This window comes from Natator depressus, chromosome 23 (assembly GCF_965152275.1).
Source record: "Natator depressus isolate rNatDep1 chromosome 23, rNatDep2.hap1, whole genome shotgun sequence".
Classification (NCBI taxonomy): Eukaryota; Metazoa; Chordata; order Testudines; family Cheloniidae; genus Natator; species Natator depressus.
Window position 1 is genome coordinate 5,760,723 of NC_134256.1, and position 11,688 is coordinate 5,772,410.

At 61.8% G+C, this 11,688-nt stretch overlaps 1 protein-coding gene across 1 annotated transcript in view; it reads left to right on the top strand.

Moving 5' to 3' along the window:
* Positions 1-9,115, top strand: part of NOVA2 (NOVA alternative splicing regulator 2) — a 35,846-nt gene extending 26,731 nt beyond the window's left edge. The window contains exons 3-4 of the mRNA XM_074937037.1: positions 2,654-2,820; positions 8,020-9,115. Coding sequence (XP_074793138.1) covers positions 2,654-2,820; positions 8,020-9,036 — 1,184 coding nt within the window. The 3' untranslated portion in view covers positions 9,037-9,115. The remainder of the gene's footprint in view (positions 1-2,653; positions 2,821-8,019) is intronic.
* The last annotated feature ends 2,573 nt before the right edge of the window (positions 9,116-11,688 follow it).

The following is an 11,688-nucleotide window of genomic DNA, read 5'->3' on the forward strand; positions in this document are numbered from 1 at the left end:
GCCATAGTGTCAGTATCTGGTGAGCGTGGGCTGTGGCACCATGGGCCGTGGTTGGTGAAGGTGGGCTGAGGTGCCATGGGCTGTGGTTGGCCATGCTAAGCTGTAGTGTCAGTGTCTGGTGAGACTCGGCTATGGTGCCATGGGCCATGGTTGGCAAAGGTGGGCTGAGGTGCCGTGGGCTGTGGTTGGTGAAGGTGGACTGTGGTGCCATGGGCTGTGGTTGGTGAAGGTGAGTGGAGGTGCGATTGGCCATGGTTGGTGAAGGTGGGCGTTTGCCATGGGCTGTGGTTGGTGAAGGTGAGCAGAGGTGCCATGGGCCGTGGTGGGTGAAGGTGGGCTGTGGTGCCATGCGCCGTGGTTGATGAAGGCGGGCTGAGGTGCCATGGGACTTGGTTGGCCATGCTGGGCCATAGTGTCAGTGTCTGGCAAGGGTGGGCTGTGGTGCCATGGGCCGTGGTTGGTGAGGGTTGGCTGTGGTGCCATGGGCCGTGGTTACCGAGGTGGGCCATAGAGTTGGGGGTTGGCAGGGTGGGCAGTGGCGTTGCTGGTTTGGCTGGCTCGGAGAGGCTGGGGGTGGTCATGGGATGGGGAGAGGGTTACATTTTGAGCCAACCTGAGGGTCCCTGACTCATTCAGGGCCCTCCCCCCATTTCCCTGCTGTCTTCTCTGAACCTCCGACTCTGTGTGTGGATGGGGGGATGTGGGGATGGGGCCGGGCCTCGTGCTGTGCCCCCCCACCCCTCTGGATCCTTGATCCCCTGATGCCAGGCCCTGGGGGGAGGGGCTCTCCAGCCTGTGCTGGGCCCCAACACTCACTGTGGGGCAACTGGGCCCCCCCCACCAGCTCTCCTCCTCCCCTTCCCGCCTGGGGCCCCTCGCCGCACCCCGCGGCGGGGGGGGGCTCATTGCTGGGGACAAAGGGTCCCTCATCACCCAGGTAACCGGCGGATGGCAGATGAGGGGGTGCCGGTTGCCATGGCGACAGGCCCTTGAGCCCTCGGCTCCATCACGGCTGCTGGGGGGGGAGGGGGTTTCAAAACGCTGCAGGTTGCCATGGTAACCTGGCTGTGCCTGTTTTGTTGAGGCAGCAGCTGAGGGGGGGAGGTTGGGGGAAACCCTGGGGGGGAGGGGGCATGGCGAGGGGCGGGGGGTAATGAGGGGGATGGGGGATGTGGGGAAGGAGGGGGAGGGGGGCCATGCATAGGGGCAAACTGGGAGGGGCAGGGGGGATGTAGGGGGAGGGAAGGAGGAAGAGAAGGGGGGGATATAGGGAGGGGGAAGGGGATGCAGGGAGAGGAGAGGTATATGGGGAGGGGGATGTGGGCCAAGGAGGGGTACGTGGGGAGGGGAGAGAGAGGGGAAGGGGGAGGTGGAGATGTGGGGAGGGGGGACATGGGGAGTCGAAAGTGGGGAAAGGGATGCGGGGAGAGGAGAGGTATATGGGGAGGGGGATGTGGGCCAAGGAGGGGGACGTGGGGAGGGGCAGGAGAGGGGAAGAGGGTTTGGGATGTGGGGAGGAGAGAGCTGGGAGGGGGGACATGGGCTGGGGGATGTTGTGGGGAAGGAGAGAGACCAAAAATCCTTGGTTTCCCTCCCTCTCCTCCCTGCTGTGGCTCCCCCGTGCAATGGCTCTGGCACCAGGCGAGGGCGTTTTCCCCCCAGGGCCCTACCCCACACCCTGGGGATCAACCTCCCCACCATGGGGAACGAATGCTCGGCAGGGATTGAACCAGAACCCCCAGCCTCAAAGCCTTAGACCCTGAGCTAAAGGGGGAGCACCAGGGGTCTCCCCCCAGCTCTGGGTGGGGAATGGAGTCTAGTGGTTAGAAGGGGGGCTGGGCGTCAGGACTCCTGGGTTCAATCCCCAGCCCTGCCACAGGCTCAGCGTGTGACCTTGGAGAGGGCAAGTCCCAACCCCCCTCAGTTTCCCCATCAGCCGATGGGAGAGGTCACAGCGTGTAGGTGAAAGGCTGGGAATCAAGGGAGATGGGGGGTGCCAAGAGCTCCCTTCCCTGGGGGGGGCTGACACCAGCTCTGTCCAATGGCTGGGATCCTGGGGGGAGCAAAGGGGGTGGGGGGCCCTCATTGGCAGCCCTGCCAGCTGTTGGCTTTAAACAGGCAGCAGCTGGTGGGGCATGGCTGGAACACGTTAACCCTCTATGTGCCACGCTGGGCCCCTCTGGAGCTGGGGCTAGCCGGGTGAGAGCTGGAGGGGGATGGGACGCAGGCGTTGGTTGGGTGAGGGGAGGCCAAGGCAGTGGTGGCTTGTCAAAGCTTCAGCTGACACACTCACTCCCCTCTTACACATGCATCCTCCTCATGCACACTTGCCTGCTTGCACACTTGTTCCTTTGCGATCAGTTGTCCCCTTGCACGCCCACTCACACTCTCATTCCCCTGGCATCAGTTGTTGCCCTCTTACACATGTCCTCCCCTCTTGCACACTCACCTTCCTCCATCACCCCCATTCCTTTGGTATCAGTTCCCTTACACACTCACTTCCCATTTGCACACTCACCCCTTTGGTGTCAGTTGTTCCCCCCTTTTGCACGCTCCCTCCCTGCAAGCCCACATCAGCACATCCCTCTCCAGCTTGGTGCCCTCTGTGCCCAGAACTCTGGGTGCTAACCTGCCCATGCTCTCCCCTCCCCAGGCACCACAGAGCGGGTGTGCCTCGTGCAGGGCACAGCCGAGGCCCTCAACGCCGTCCACAACTTCATCGCCGAGAAGGTGCGTGAGATCCCCCAGTCCGTGGTGAAGCCTGAGTCCGTCAACATCCTGCAGCCGCAGACCACCATGAACCCAGACCGCGCCAAGCAGGTGAGATCCGGGGGACTGGACACTCTCCCAGGCAGTGGTGGATTAGCCACTGGGCCAGTGGGAGGGCCCCGGAAAAAATCCACCGCCGGGCAGCGGAAGCCCAGAGCCCAGGCCGCCATGCGGGGTGGCGGAAGCCCCAGCGACCCGAACCCACGCCCTGGCAGAAGCACTGCGCAGGTGGGGCGGAAGAAGCCCCAGCGCCCCGACCCTGATCCCCGACAGAAGTGCCGGGGGTGGTGGGGGAAGCCCCAGCGCCTGGACCTGGCTGCAGCCCCGGGACTGGAGGAGCTCTCGCTCCCTGCCGTGGCCGCAGGGCTGGGGGAGGTCTCACTCCCTGCTGCGGCCCTGGGGCCAGAGCGGAGGGACAGTCTTGAGGGGAGGGCAGAAAGGAGCCAACAGGTTGTGGGGCAATAGTGCGGGGGCAGAATGGGGGGACCCTGGATGGAACAGGGGCGGGGCCCAGGGAAGAGACAGAACGGGGTGGGGCTGTGGGCAGGGCCGCAGGCGGAAGAGATAGCACAGGGGTGGGACCACAGGCTGAAGGTGTGGGCAGGGGCCCCAGGAATCCGCCCCTGCCCCCAGGGAGCAGCCAGGACTCTGCAGGGGAGGCTGGACACGGGCAGACCCTGTGATTGTCCTGAGCTCCCCAAATCCCAGCCAGCGCTGCCCAGTGTTGCCACACAGGGGCTGTCAGCAGCACACACTGCCCTCAGCAGCCAGGGCAGGGGCGGTAGGCACCCTCCTGCACACCCACTGTAATATGCAGAGGCTGTAACGCACCTATCAGCAGCCACAAAGGCCTTGGTGTCTTTGGGATGCTGTAGCGTGGGGCTAGGGCAACACTGCCCAGGGGTTAGTGCAGCGATTGCTGGGGGGCAAGTGGAGTTTCATAGTCCATCCCCCCCCAACCTCCATCGCTGGGGTTCTGAGTTCAGATCCTGCCTCTGGTCACACATGAAGTGAGTTGGTTGGGTCTCTTTTTTAGTGGGGAATTTGCTGCATTCTGGGATAGCCAGGGACTGCGGGTTGGGAGAAAGGGACACTGGCAGAGCTGTGTGTGCAGGGAGCCCAGGGCTGGGATAGTGGGGTGTTGCGGGTCGGGATTGAGGGACACTGGCAGAACTGGGAAAGGCAGGCGAAGTGCTGGTTTGGGGGCTTTGGGTCAGGATTGAGGGGCACCGGCAGAGCTTGGGGGAGCCTGGGGCTGCGGGTTGGGATTGAGGGGCACCAGCAGAGGTGTGGTGGGGGAGCCCAGGACTGGGCTAGAGGGGGCTGCAGGTTGGGATTGAGAGGCCCTGGCAGAGCTACAGGAGGGGAGGAGCCCCGGAGCTGGGTTGTGGATCAGGATTGGGTCCAGGGGTCCCACAGAGCGGGGTCCAGGGGTCCCACAGAGCGGTGCACTCTGGGCAGTTATCCCACAGAGCATCTCTTCCTCTTCTGCCGCTAAGAGTTGTAGGAAGGCGGAGGGGGTTGCAGGGTATCCCCATTGGTCACAAAGGCCCCAGTAGACTCTCCCCAATCCCCACCCCCTCCCTCAGGTCCTCAAGTGACACCATCCAGTGTAAGGATGTGCCATGTCCAGACTGAGGCCCATGTGATGGCCTTTGCCTGGACGCCAGAGTCCCCTCAGGACAGCACTTGTCATTCCCAAGAAGAAAGTGTGCAGAGATGACTTCATGTCTCCTTTAGCCCACCCTGTCCAGCCCTATGGGGCCAGGGAGGGAACATCCACTCAGTCCATTCCCCCTGGGCGGGGGTGGGGGAGTGTTGTCCCCTCCAGGCCATTCCCCCCCAGGGCAATAGCTACTCTGGTCTGTTTCCCCAGAATCACAAGCCCAGCCTCCAGGGTCAATAGGACTGCAGCAAGGTGGGAATTCTGGGGGTAGCCGGGCATAGCTGGGAGCTCCTCCCACAGCCAGTGTTCCTGCTCTGCTCTCCACAGCGCTCCCTGCTGGGAGAAGCCGGGGTTGCTAAAATCTCCCAAGAAATCTCCCGTTGAACAGGACGCAGTGTGGGTCTCTTGCCCCTTTGAGCCCCTGGGGACATGGCTCACCCTGCGCTGGCAGGGGGGAGCGCTGGAGGCCAGGGCAGGGAAAGCTCTTTTCCAGTGCAAGATGCCCCTCTGGGCTGTATTTTAGGCACCCCCATCCATCCCAGGCCTGGCTGCCCCCAAAGGGCTCCCGGCCCAGGCAGGGGAGAGCAGGAGACAATTTCTGTGCTGAGGAGCAGTGGGACGGGAGCAGCTGGCACCATGGGGCACCCCCTGCTTCCCTCATGGATCCCTGGCCTGAAGGGATCAGTGGGGGTGGGGGGGGCAGCAGGTTCTGGAAAGTCCACAGGCTGCTGTAGGAGGAAGGAGGAAACGTGTAGGAGGAAACGTATGCTCAGAAGTTCCAGGAGTGGAGTGTGGTCTAGTAGTTACAGTGGAGGGGAGGGGCTGGGAGCCAGGACTCCTGGGTTCTATTTTTTGCCCCTTGGCCTGCAACTAAGCTGCATGGCACCAATCTGTGCCCAGATCCTGGCGGGGAGGGTGGAACTGAGGCCGGGGATACAACTGCTGCGGGGGTTGCAGGGGAGGCTGTTGCTAGGTGGTATCCAGGGTGCGGTGGCAGCTGGGGATTTGGAAGGGGGCATGGGGTCTATACCAGGAGCCAGGTGGTGCCCAGGAGCCGGTCTGGACTAGGAGAGCAGCTCCCACCCCTGCAGGGCCCCCTTGCCATGGCAGCAGGGGGCAGGCTCTGTGATGTGTCAGGCTGCCTGGCCTGGCAGGGCCTTGCCACCATTGTGTTGAGAGAGGGAGGGCTCTGGGGCGGGGGGTCTGGCAGCAATGGGGTCTGGGTGGGGCGCCAGGGGCTCTGTCCTGGCTGGTGGCCCTGATTAGAGATTGTCTGTGTGAGGGAGATCGGCTGGGTGTGCCTAGGGCTGGGCAGGCCAGGTGCTAGGTAAGCCAGGTGCTAGGTGGACTGAGCTCTGGGTGTGCTGGCGGGACTGAGTGCACCTTCGCCAGCCCCTCCTGCCTGTTCCTCTCTCCTCCCTTTTCGCTGTCCTCCCCTGCCCCCCATTGGAGGCTGTCAGCTCCAAATTGCCCCTCGAGCCATCAGAGGTTCCCTGAACTGGGTCCAGGGAGCCTCCACTTCCTGCACGGCAGGGGCCAGCTCCCGTCCCTCAGGATCTCACAGCCCTGCACAAGCTTTCACAGACTGAGCCATATGCCCCAGTGAGGTGGGGAAACTGAGTCACAGGGCAGCGCTAGGATGTGAGCAAGTTCACACAGCCAGTCAGTGGCAGAGCTGGGGCTAGAACCCAGGAATCCTGACTCCTAGCTCCCCCGCTCTCTGCTATAACCACTGGACTGCACTCCCCTCCTATGGAGCTGGGTGGTTTACGTGCAGAGGAGGGAGCTGTTAGAAGGAACTAGTGACAGTCCCCCCATCCCAGTCCTAGTGGTCAGTTCCAGATTCACAGCCCCCTGCTACCCCAGCCCTGGGCTCCCCAACCCACAGCTCTGCCAGTGCCCCTCACTCCCGACTCGCAGCCCCCTGCTACCCCAGCTGTGATCTGCCCACCCCCAGCTCCGCTGAAGACCCTGGTGTCATGGGGAAGCCCAGGGCCAGGGTCGCAAGGGGCTGCGGGCACACACACCAACTTTCCACTCTGTTGGGGGATGCTTGACCCCTGGCTCTGCCCCAGACCCTACCTGAACTCCACCCCATTCCTCAAGGCTACACCCCCACCCCGCCCCTGCCCAACCTCTTCCCGTCCCGTTCCACCCCCTCCCTCAAGTATGCTTCGTCATCGCTCCTCCTCCCTCCCCCCCAGCGTCCTGCACGCCTCGAAACAGCTGGTTTGGGCGGGCGGGCAGGCAGGAGAAGTGGGGAGGGAGGGGGAAATGCTGATCGTTGGGGCCGCCAGCAGGCAGGAGGCGCTGGGGAGGAAGGGGGAGCCGATAGGGGGGCTGCCGGTGGGTGCTCAGCAATCACCATTTTACCCCCATGGGTGCTTCAGCCCCGGAGCACCCACGGAGTCAGTGCCTATGGCTGCAGGTCAGGGCTGAGGGTCACCGGCAAAGCCAAGCTGCAGCTCTCTCCTGTGGGTTAGTCTAGCCCGACAGCGGGGTCAGGGCCTGCATCAGAGCTTGTTACGCAAGAGATTTTCTCGGCTAAGTTGCTGTGGTGTTTTCCTTTGCTTCTGGGCTGTGGTTTAGTAATAGGGTGGGGAGGCTGCATCCTCCTCCCTTCCCAGGCAGAGCCCCTGGCTCTGCCCCTAGCTCCAGGCTATGCAGGTGGCCAGTCTGGGGAGGGCCCAAGGGCAGCCTGATTGAGGCCCTCCAAGCCAAGATCATCCTCCCAGCCCTTCTCTGACTCCCTCTTAGGGCTGGGTTGTACCTAGGGCTGGGTGTGCTGAGCTCTGGGTGTACCTAGGGCTGGGTGTGCTGGGTGCTGGCTTTGCTGGATACTGGGTGTGCTGAGCTCTGGGTGTGCCAGGTGCTGGGTGTCCGGGTGCTGGTGCCTTGGGCTGAGTGTGCTGGGTGCTGGTTGTACCAAGCTCTGGGTGTGCTGAGCTCTGGGTGTGCCGGGTTCTGGGTGTACCAAAGTCTCGGTGTGTCGGGTTCTGCGTGTACTGAGCTCTAGGTATGCTGGCTGGGCCTAGGGCCGGGCATGCCAGGTTCTGGGTGGACTGAGCTTTTGGTGTGCCAGGTGTTGGGTGTGCCTAGGGCTGGGTGTAGCGAGCTCTGGGTGTGCTGGATGTTGGGTGCACCGAGCTCTGGGTGTGCCTAGGTCTGGGCGTGCTGGGTGCTGTCACTGCTCTCCATGGTGCTGAAGGGGAACCCAGCTCTGGCAGGCAGTGTCTGGGCAGCACCCGTTCCCAGCTCAGCCCATGTGTCTCTGGGAGTCGCCCAGCTCTCTGAGTGGGTATGACACCCCCGCTAGGCTCCTCCGTGGAGACTGGAGCACACTTGTCTCCATGCAGTGCTAGGGGGCGATGTGCTGCAGGGAGTGGGGGACAAGTGATCCTTGTATGTCATACAAGCCCCAGAGGGGGCTGCAGCTCAGCTCTAGGGGGTCCTTGTATAAACAGCCCTACACCCCACCCCAGACGGGGCTGCAGCTCAGCGCTGGCAAAAGGCAATGGAAGCTGCTGGAGCTCATTCCCCACCCCCGCTAACACTCCACCCCCCCGGTCTCTTCCCCTTGGCAGGCCAAGCTGATCGTCCCCAACAGCACGGCTGGGCTGATCATCGGCAAAGGGGGTGCCACGGTGAAGGCTATCATGGAGCAGTCGGGGGCCTGGGTGCAGCTGAGCCAGAAGCCAGAGGGCATCAACTTGCAGGAGCGGGTGGTGACGGTCAGCGGGGAGCCCGAGCAGATCCGCAAGGCGGTGGACATCATTGTGCAGAAAATCCAGGAGGACCCGCAGAGCAGCAGCTGCCTCAACATCAGCTACGCCAACATCACCGGCCCCGTGGCCAACTCCAACCCCACCGGCTCGCCCTACGCCAACTCCACGGACGTGCTGCCGGCTGCCGCCGCCGCCGCCACCGCCTCGGGCCTGCTGGGACACACCAGCCTGGCCAGCGTCGGGGCCTTCCCAGCGGCCCTGCCGGGCTTCTCCGGCAGCGACCTGCTGGCCATCAGCACGGCCCTCAACACCTTGGCCAGTTACGGATACAACACCAACTCGCTGGGGCTGGGGCTCAATTCTGCCGCTGCCTCCGGCGTGCTGGCCGCCGTGGCGGCTGGGGCCAATCCCGCTGCGGCCGCGGCCGCCAACCTCCTGGCCTCCTACGCCAGCGACGCCTCCGCCAGCACCAGCACGCCGGCCGGTGCTGTGGGGGCCTTCACCCTGGGCTCCCTGGCGGCTGCCACCGGGGCGGCCAACGGCTACCTGGGCACGGCTTCGCCGCTGGTGGCCAGCTCTTTCCTGGCCACGGAGAAGCTGGTGGAGAGTGCCAAGGATATGGTGGAGATCGCGGTGCCAGAGAATCTGGTGGGGGCCATCTTGGGCAAAGGGGGCAAGACGCTGGTGGAGTATCAGGAGCTGACGGGCGCCCGGATCCAGATCTCCAAAAAGGGAGAGTTTATCCCGGGCACCAGGAACCGTAAAGTCACCATCACCGGCACGCCGGCAGCCACGCAGGCCGCCCAGTACCTCATCAGCCAGCGAGTGACGTACGAGCAGGGGGTGCGAGCCACCAACCCGCAGAAAGTAGGGTAGGGCCGGAGGGAGCCACGAAAGGGAGAAATCCATTTTAAATTTCAAACAAACAAACCAACAGGCCCCCCCTCCCCCACCCTGCCCATCCCCCGCACGCCCCCAGACATGCATCCCCTCCAATAGGGAGGGGTCCCCCCCCCAATCTAATGACCAGCTCCGATCCAGACGCGATCTCCGGATCGGCCCGCGGACCTTGCCGTGTGTTCTGTCTGATATGTATATATTGCACTTCTTTTTTTTTAATAGAAAAAGAAAATGGGTCAAATTTTCTCTTTATTTCCTTTCTTTACAAATTTTCTTTCTGCCCCCCCTTCCCCCCCAGCCAGCCCCCCCCCCCCTGCTCTCTCTATTCAGGGAGCAGATCGCACTTTGGGGAGTGGATCCCTTTAAGACTGGGGGGAATTGGATTTTGATCCATAACTGGGGGAGGGGTGATTGGAGCCGATCTGGACCCGTGTTGAGACGAGGGGGGGTGGGGAACGGGGTCTTGGCATGAGCCACAGCTGCCGTAAATCCCCCACATACCCCCTCTGTTAGCTGGGTCTTATTGAACTTAAGCTGCAACGCGGCGTTTCACTGATGCGTTTTATTTTCTGCATGTAGATAGTCAAATTGTGTTGAACTCGGGGCGGGAGCGGGGGGGTTAAGTTAGGACTGGGGGTGGTTTTTGTGGGTTGGGGGGGTAGTTATTCATATCTTCAGCAAAAGTGGGGGGACGCACTCCCCCTCTTCCTCCAGAAAGGAAGCAACATATCTCTAGGGCGTAACTGGAAAGGTGGTTGGGCTGTGCCCGTGGGAAGTGGGGTGGGAGTCTGTCCACGGAGTAGCCACAGGGCTGGGTTTTGTCGTCTCGCTCGGCAGCGTCTGCCAGACCGGGTGATTGGAGGGTGGGGAGATAAGGAGCAGAACATGAAGCTGTGACAACATGCATGGTAGTATGTGATGTAATGTGGCGTAGGGGGCTACTTCCTGTGATGTCATAGGCTACTTCCTGTGGCACCACAAGTGTCTACCAGTGATGTAGTATGCTACTTCTTGTGGTGTAGGAGGCTACTTCTTGTGATGTCATAGGCTACTTCTTGTGACATCACAAGTGTCTACCAGTGATGTGGTATGCTACTTCTTGTGGTGTAGGAGGCTATTTCCTGTGATGTGATAGGCTATTTCTTGTGACATCACCAGTGATGCAGTATGTTACTTCCTGTGATGTACGAGGCTACTTGCTGTGGTATAAACACCTGCCTGGGACACGTCAGGCTGCTTCCTGTGATGTCATAGCCTGCTTCCTGTGACAGACAGGGCCAAACCGTCCGGGTGGGGTTTTATTTTCCTTCCGAGGTGTTCTGTAAATGCTGGTGTCACATCCATCTAGGGAGGAATCTCTCCCCACACAACCCCCGGGAACGCGAGCGGCCGAGCCCGTCCCGCGGGAGCAGCGACGGGACAGGGAACCCCGCCATTGCCGCCGCTCGCACAGGGCCCGGGCGGCTGGCACGGCCAAGAAAGTGAAGCACTAGGCAGCTGCCTCCCCGCAGCTACCACTCAGTATTAAAGCCCGGCTGGGGCGATGGCTATTTTCTCAGCACCGGGGGTGGATATTGGCATCTTCACCATGGACCTCACGACTGCCCCCCACCATTGCTCCAGGGAAGGAACATTGCTCCTCTCCCTCTTCCTTAGAACCCCCGCCTCCCCCAGGATCTCCTTGATGCCTCAAGCAGTATTATCACCTTGAGCCGGCCAAGGGCTCCTCCTGCTGCCAGTGCAGCCTGTGGGCAGCGTGGAAAGGACCTTGCTTCACATATCAGTGACTCAGGGCAGTCCGTGAGAGCCGGATGCCCAATAGCCCTGGGCAAGTGCCGGGGTATCCATTAGTCCCTGGGCTAGCACTGGGGTCAGGCCCAGAAGCCCCTGGGCTAGTGCCAGGGTATCCGGTAGCCATTCTGTGATCAAATCAGTGGGGCCATTCTCCGCACCGTGTTTACAGCTGACCTCTTTTTGATGCACCGCTTTTGCCAGGGCCCTCCAGGGCTTCTGGAAACAGGGCTGTTTTCCTTTTGACCTGCTCCCACCCCTGTCTGTACTGGCTTGTTGTTGTAGGGTGGCCCGGGGGTGCTCCGCTGCAGGCTGGCTTGTTATTGTAGGATCCTTCTGAAGCTTTTGGCTGAACAGGCTGGTTTGCTAGTTGTAATGTTGCTCCTGTGCGTCAGGCTTCTTACATTGGTGTGTTATTGTAGGGTTGCTCATGAGCCCTGGGTTGTATACACTGGCTTGTTACAGTAGGGTCATTCAGGAGCCCTGGGTTATATACACCAGGTTATTATTGTAGGGTTGCTCAGAAGCCCTGGGTTAGATACACTGGCTTGTTGTTGTAGGGTTGCTCAGAAGCCCTGGGCTGAACATGCTGCTTTGTTTCCGGAGGGTTGTTTGTGAGCCCGGGGCCGGTTTGGTATCGGGGCGGCGGGGGGGGAGGGGTGTTACTCATGGACATTGGAAGAGGCAGGAATGAAATAAGCATATTACCAGTGGGCAGGTGGGGATGGTGAGCGGCTCTGTGCCAGTGCTGTGCTCGGAGAGACCCCCCTCAGAGCCGGGACACTGTGCCCGGGGGGATGGGCCGTCCACTTAAGTGCTTCATAGGTCCAAATGCAA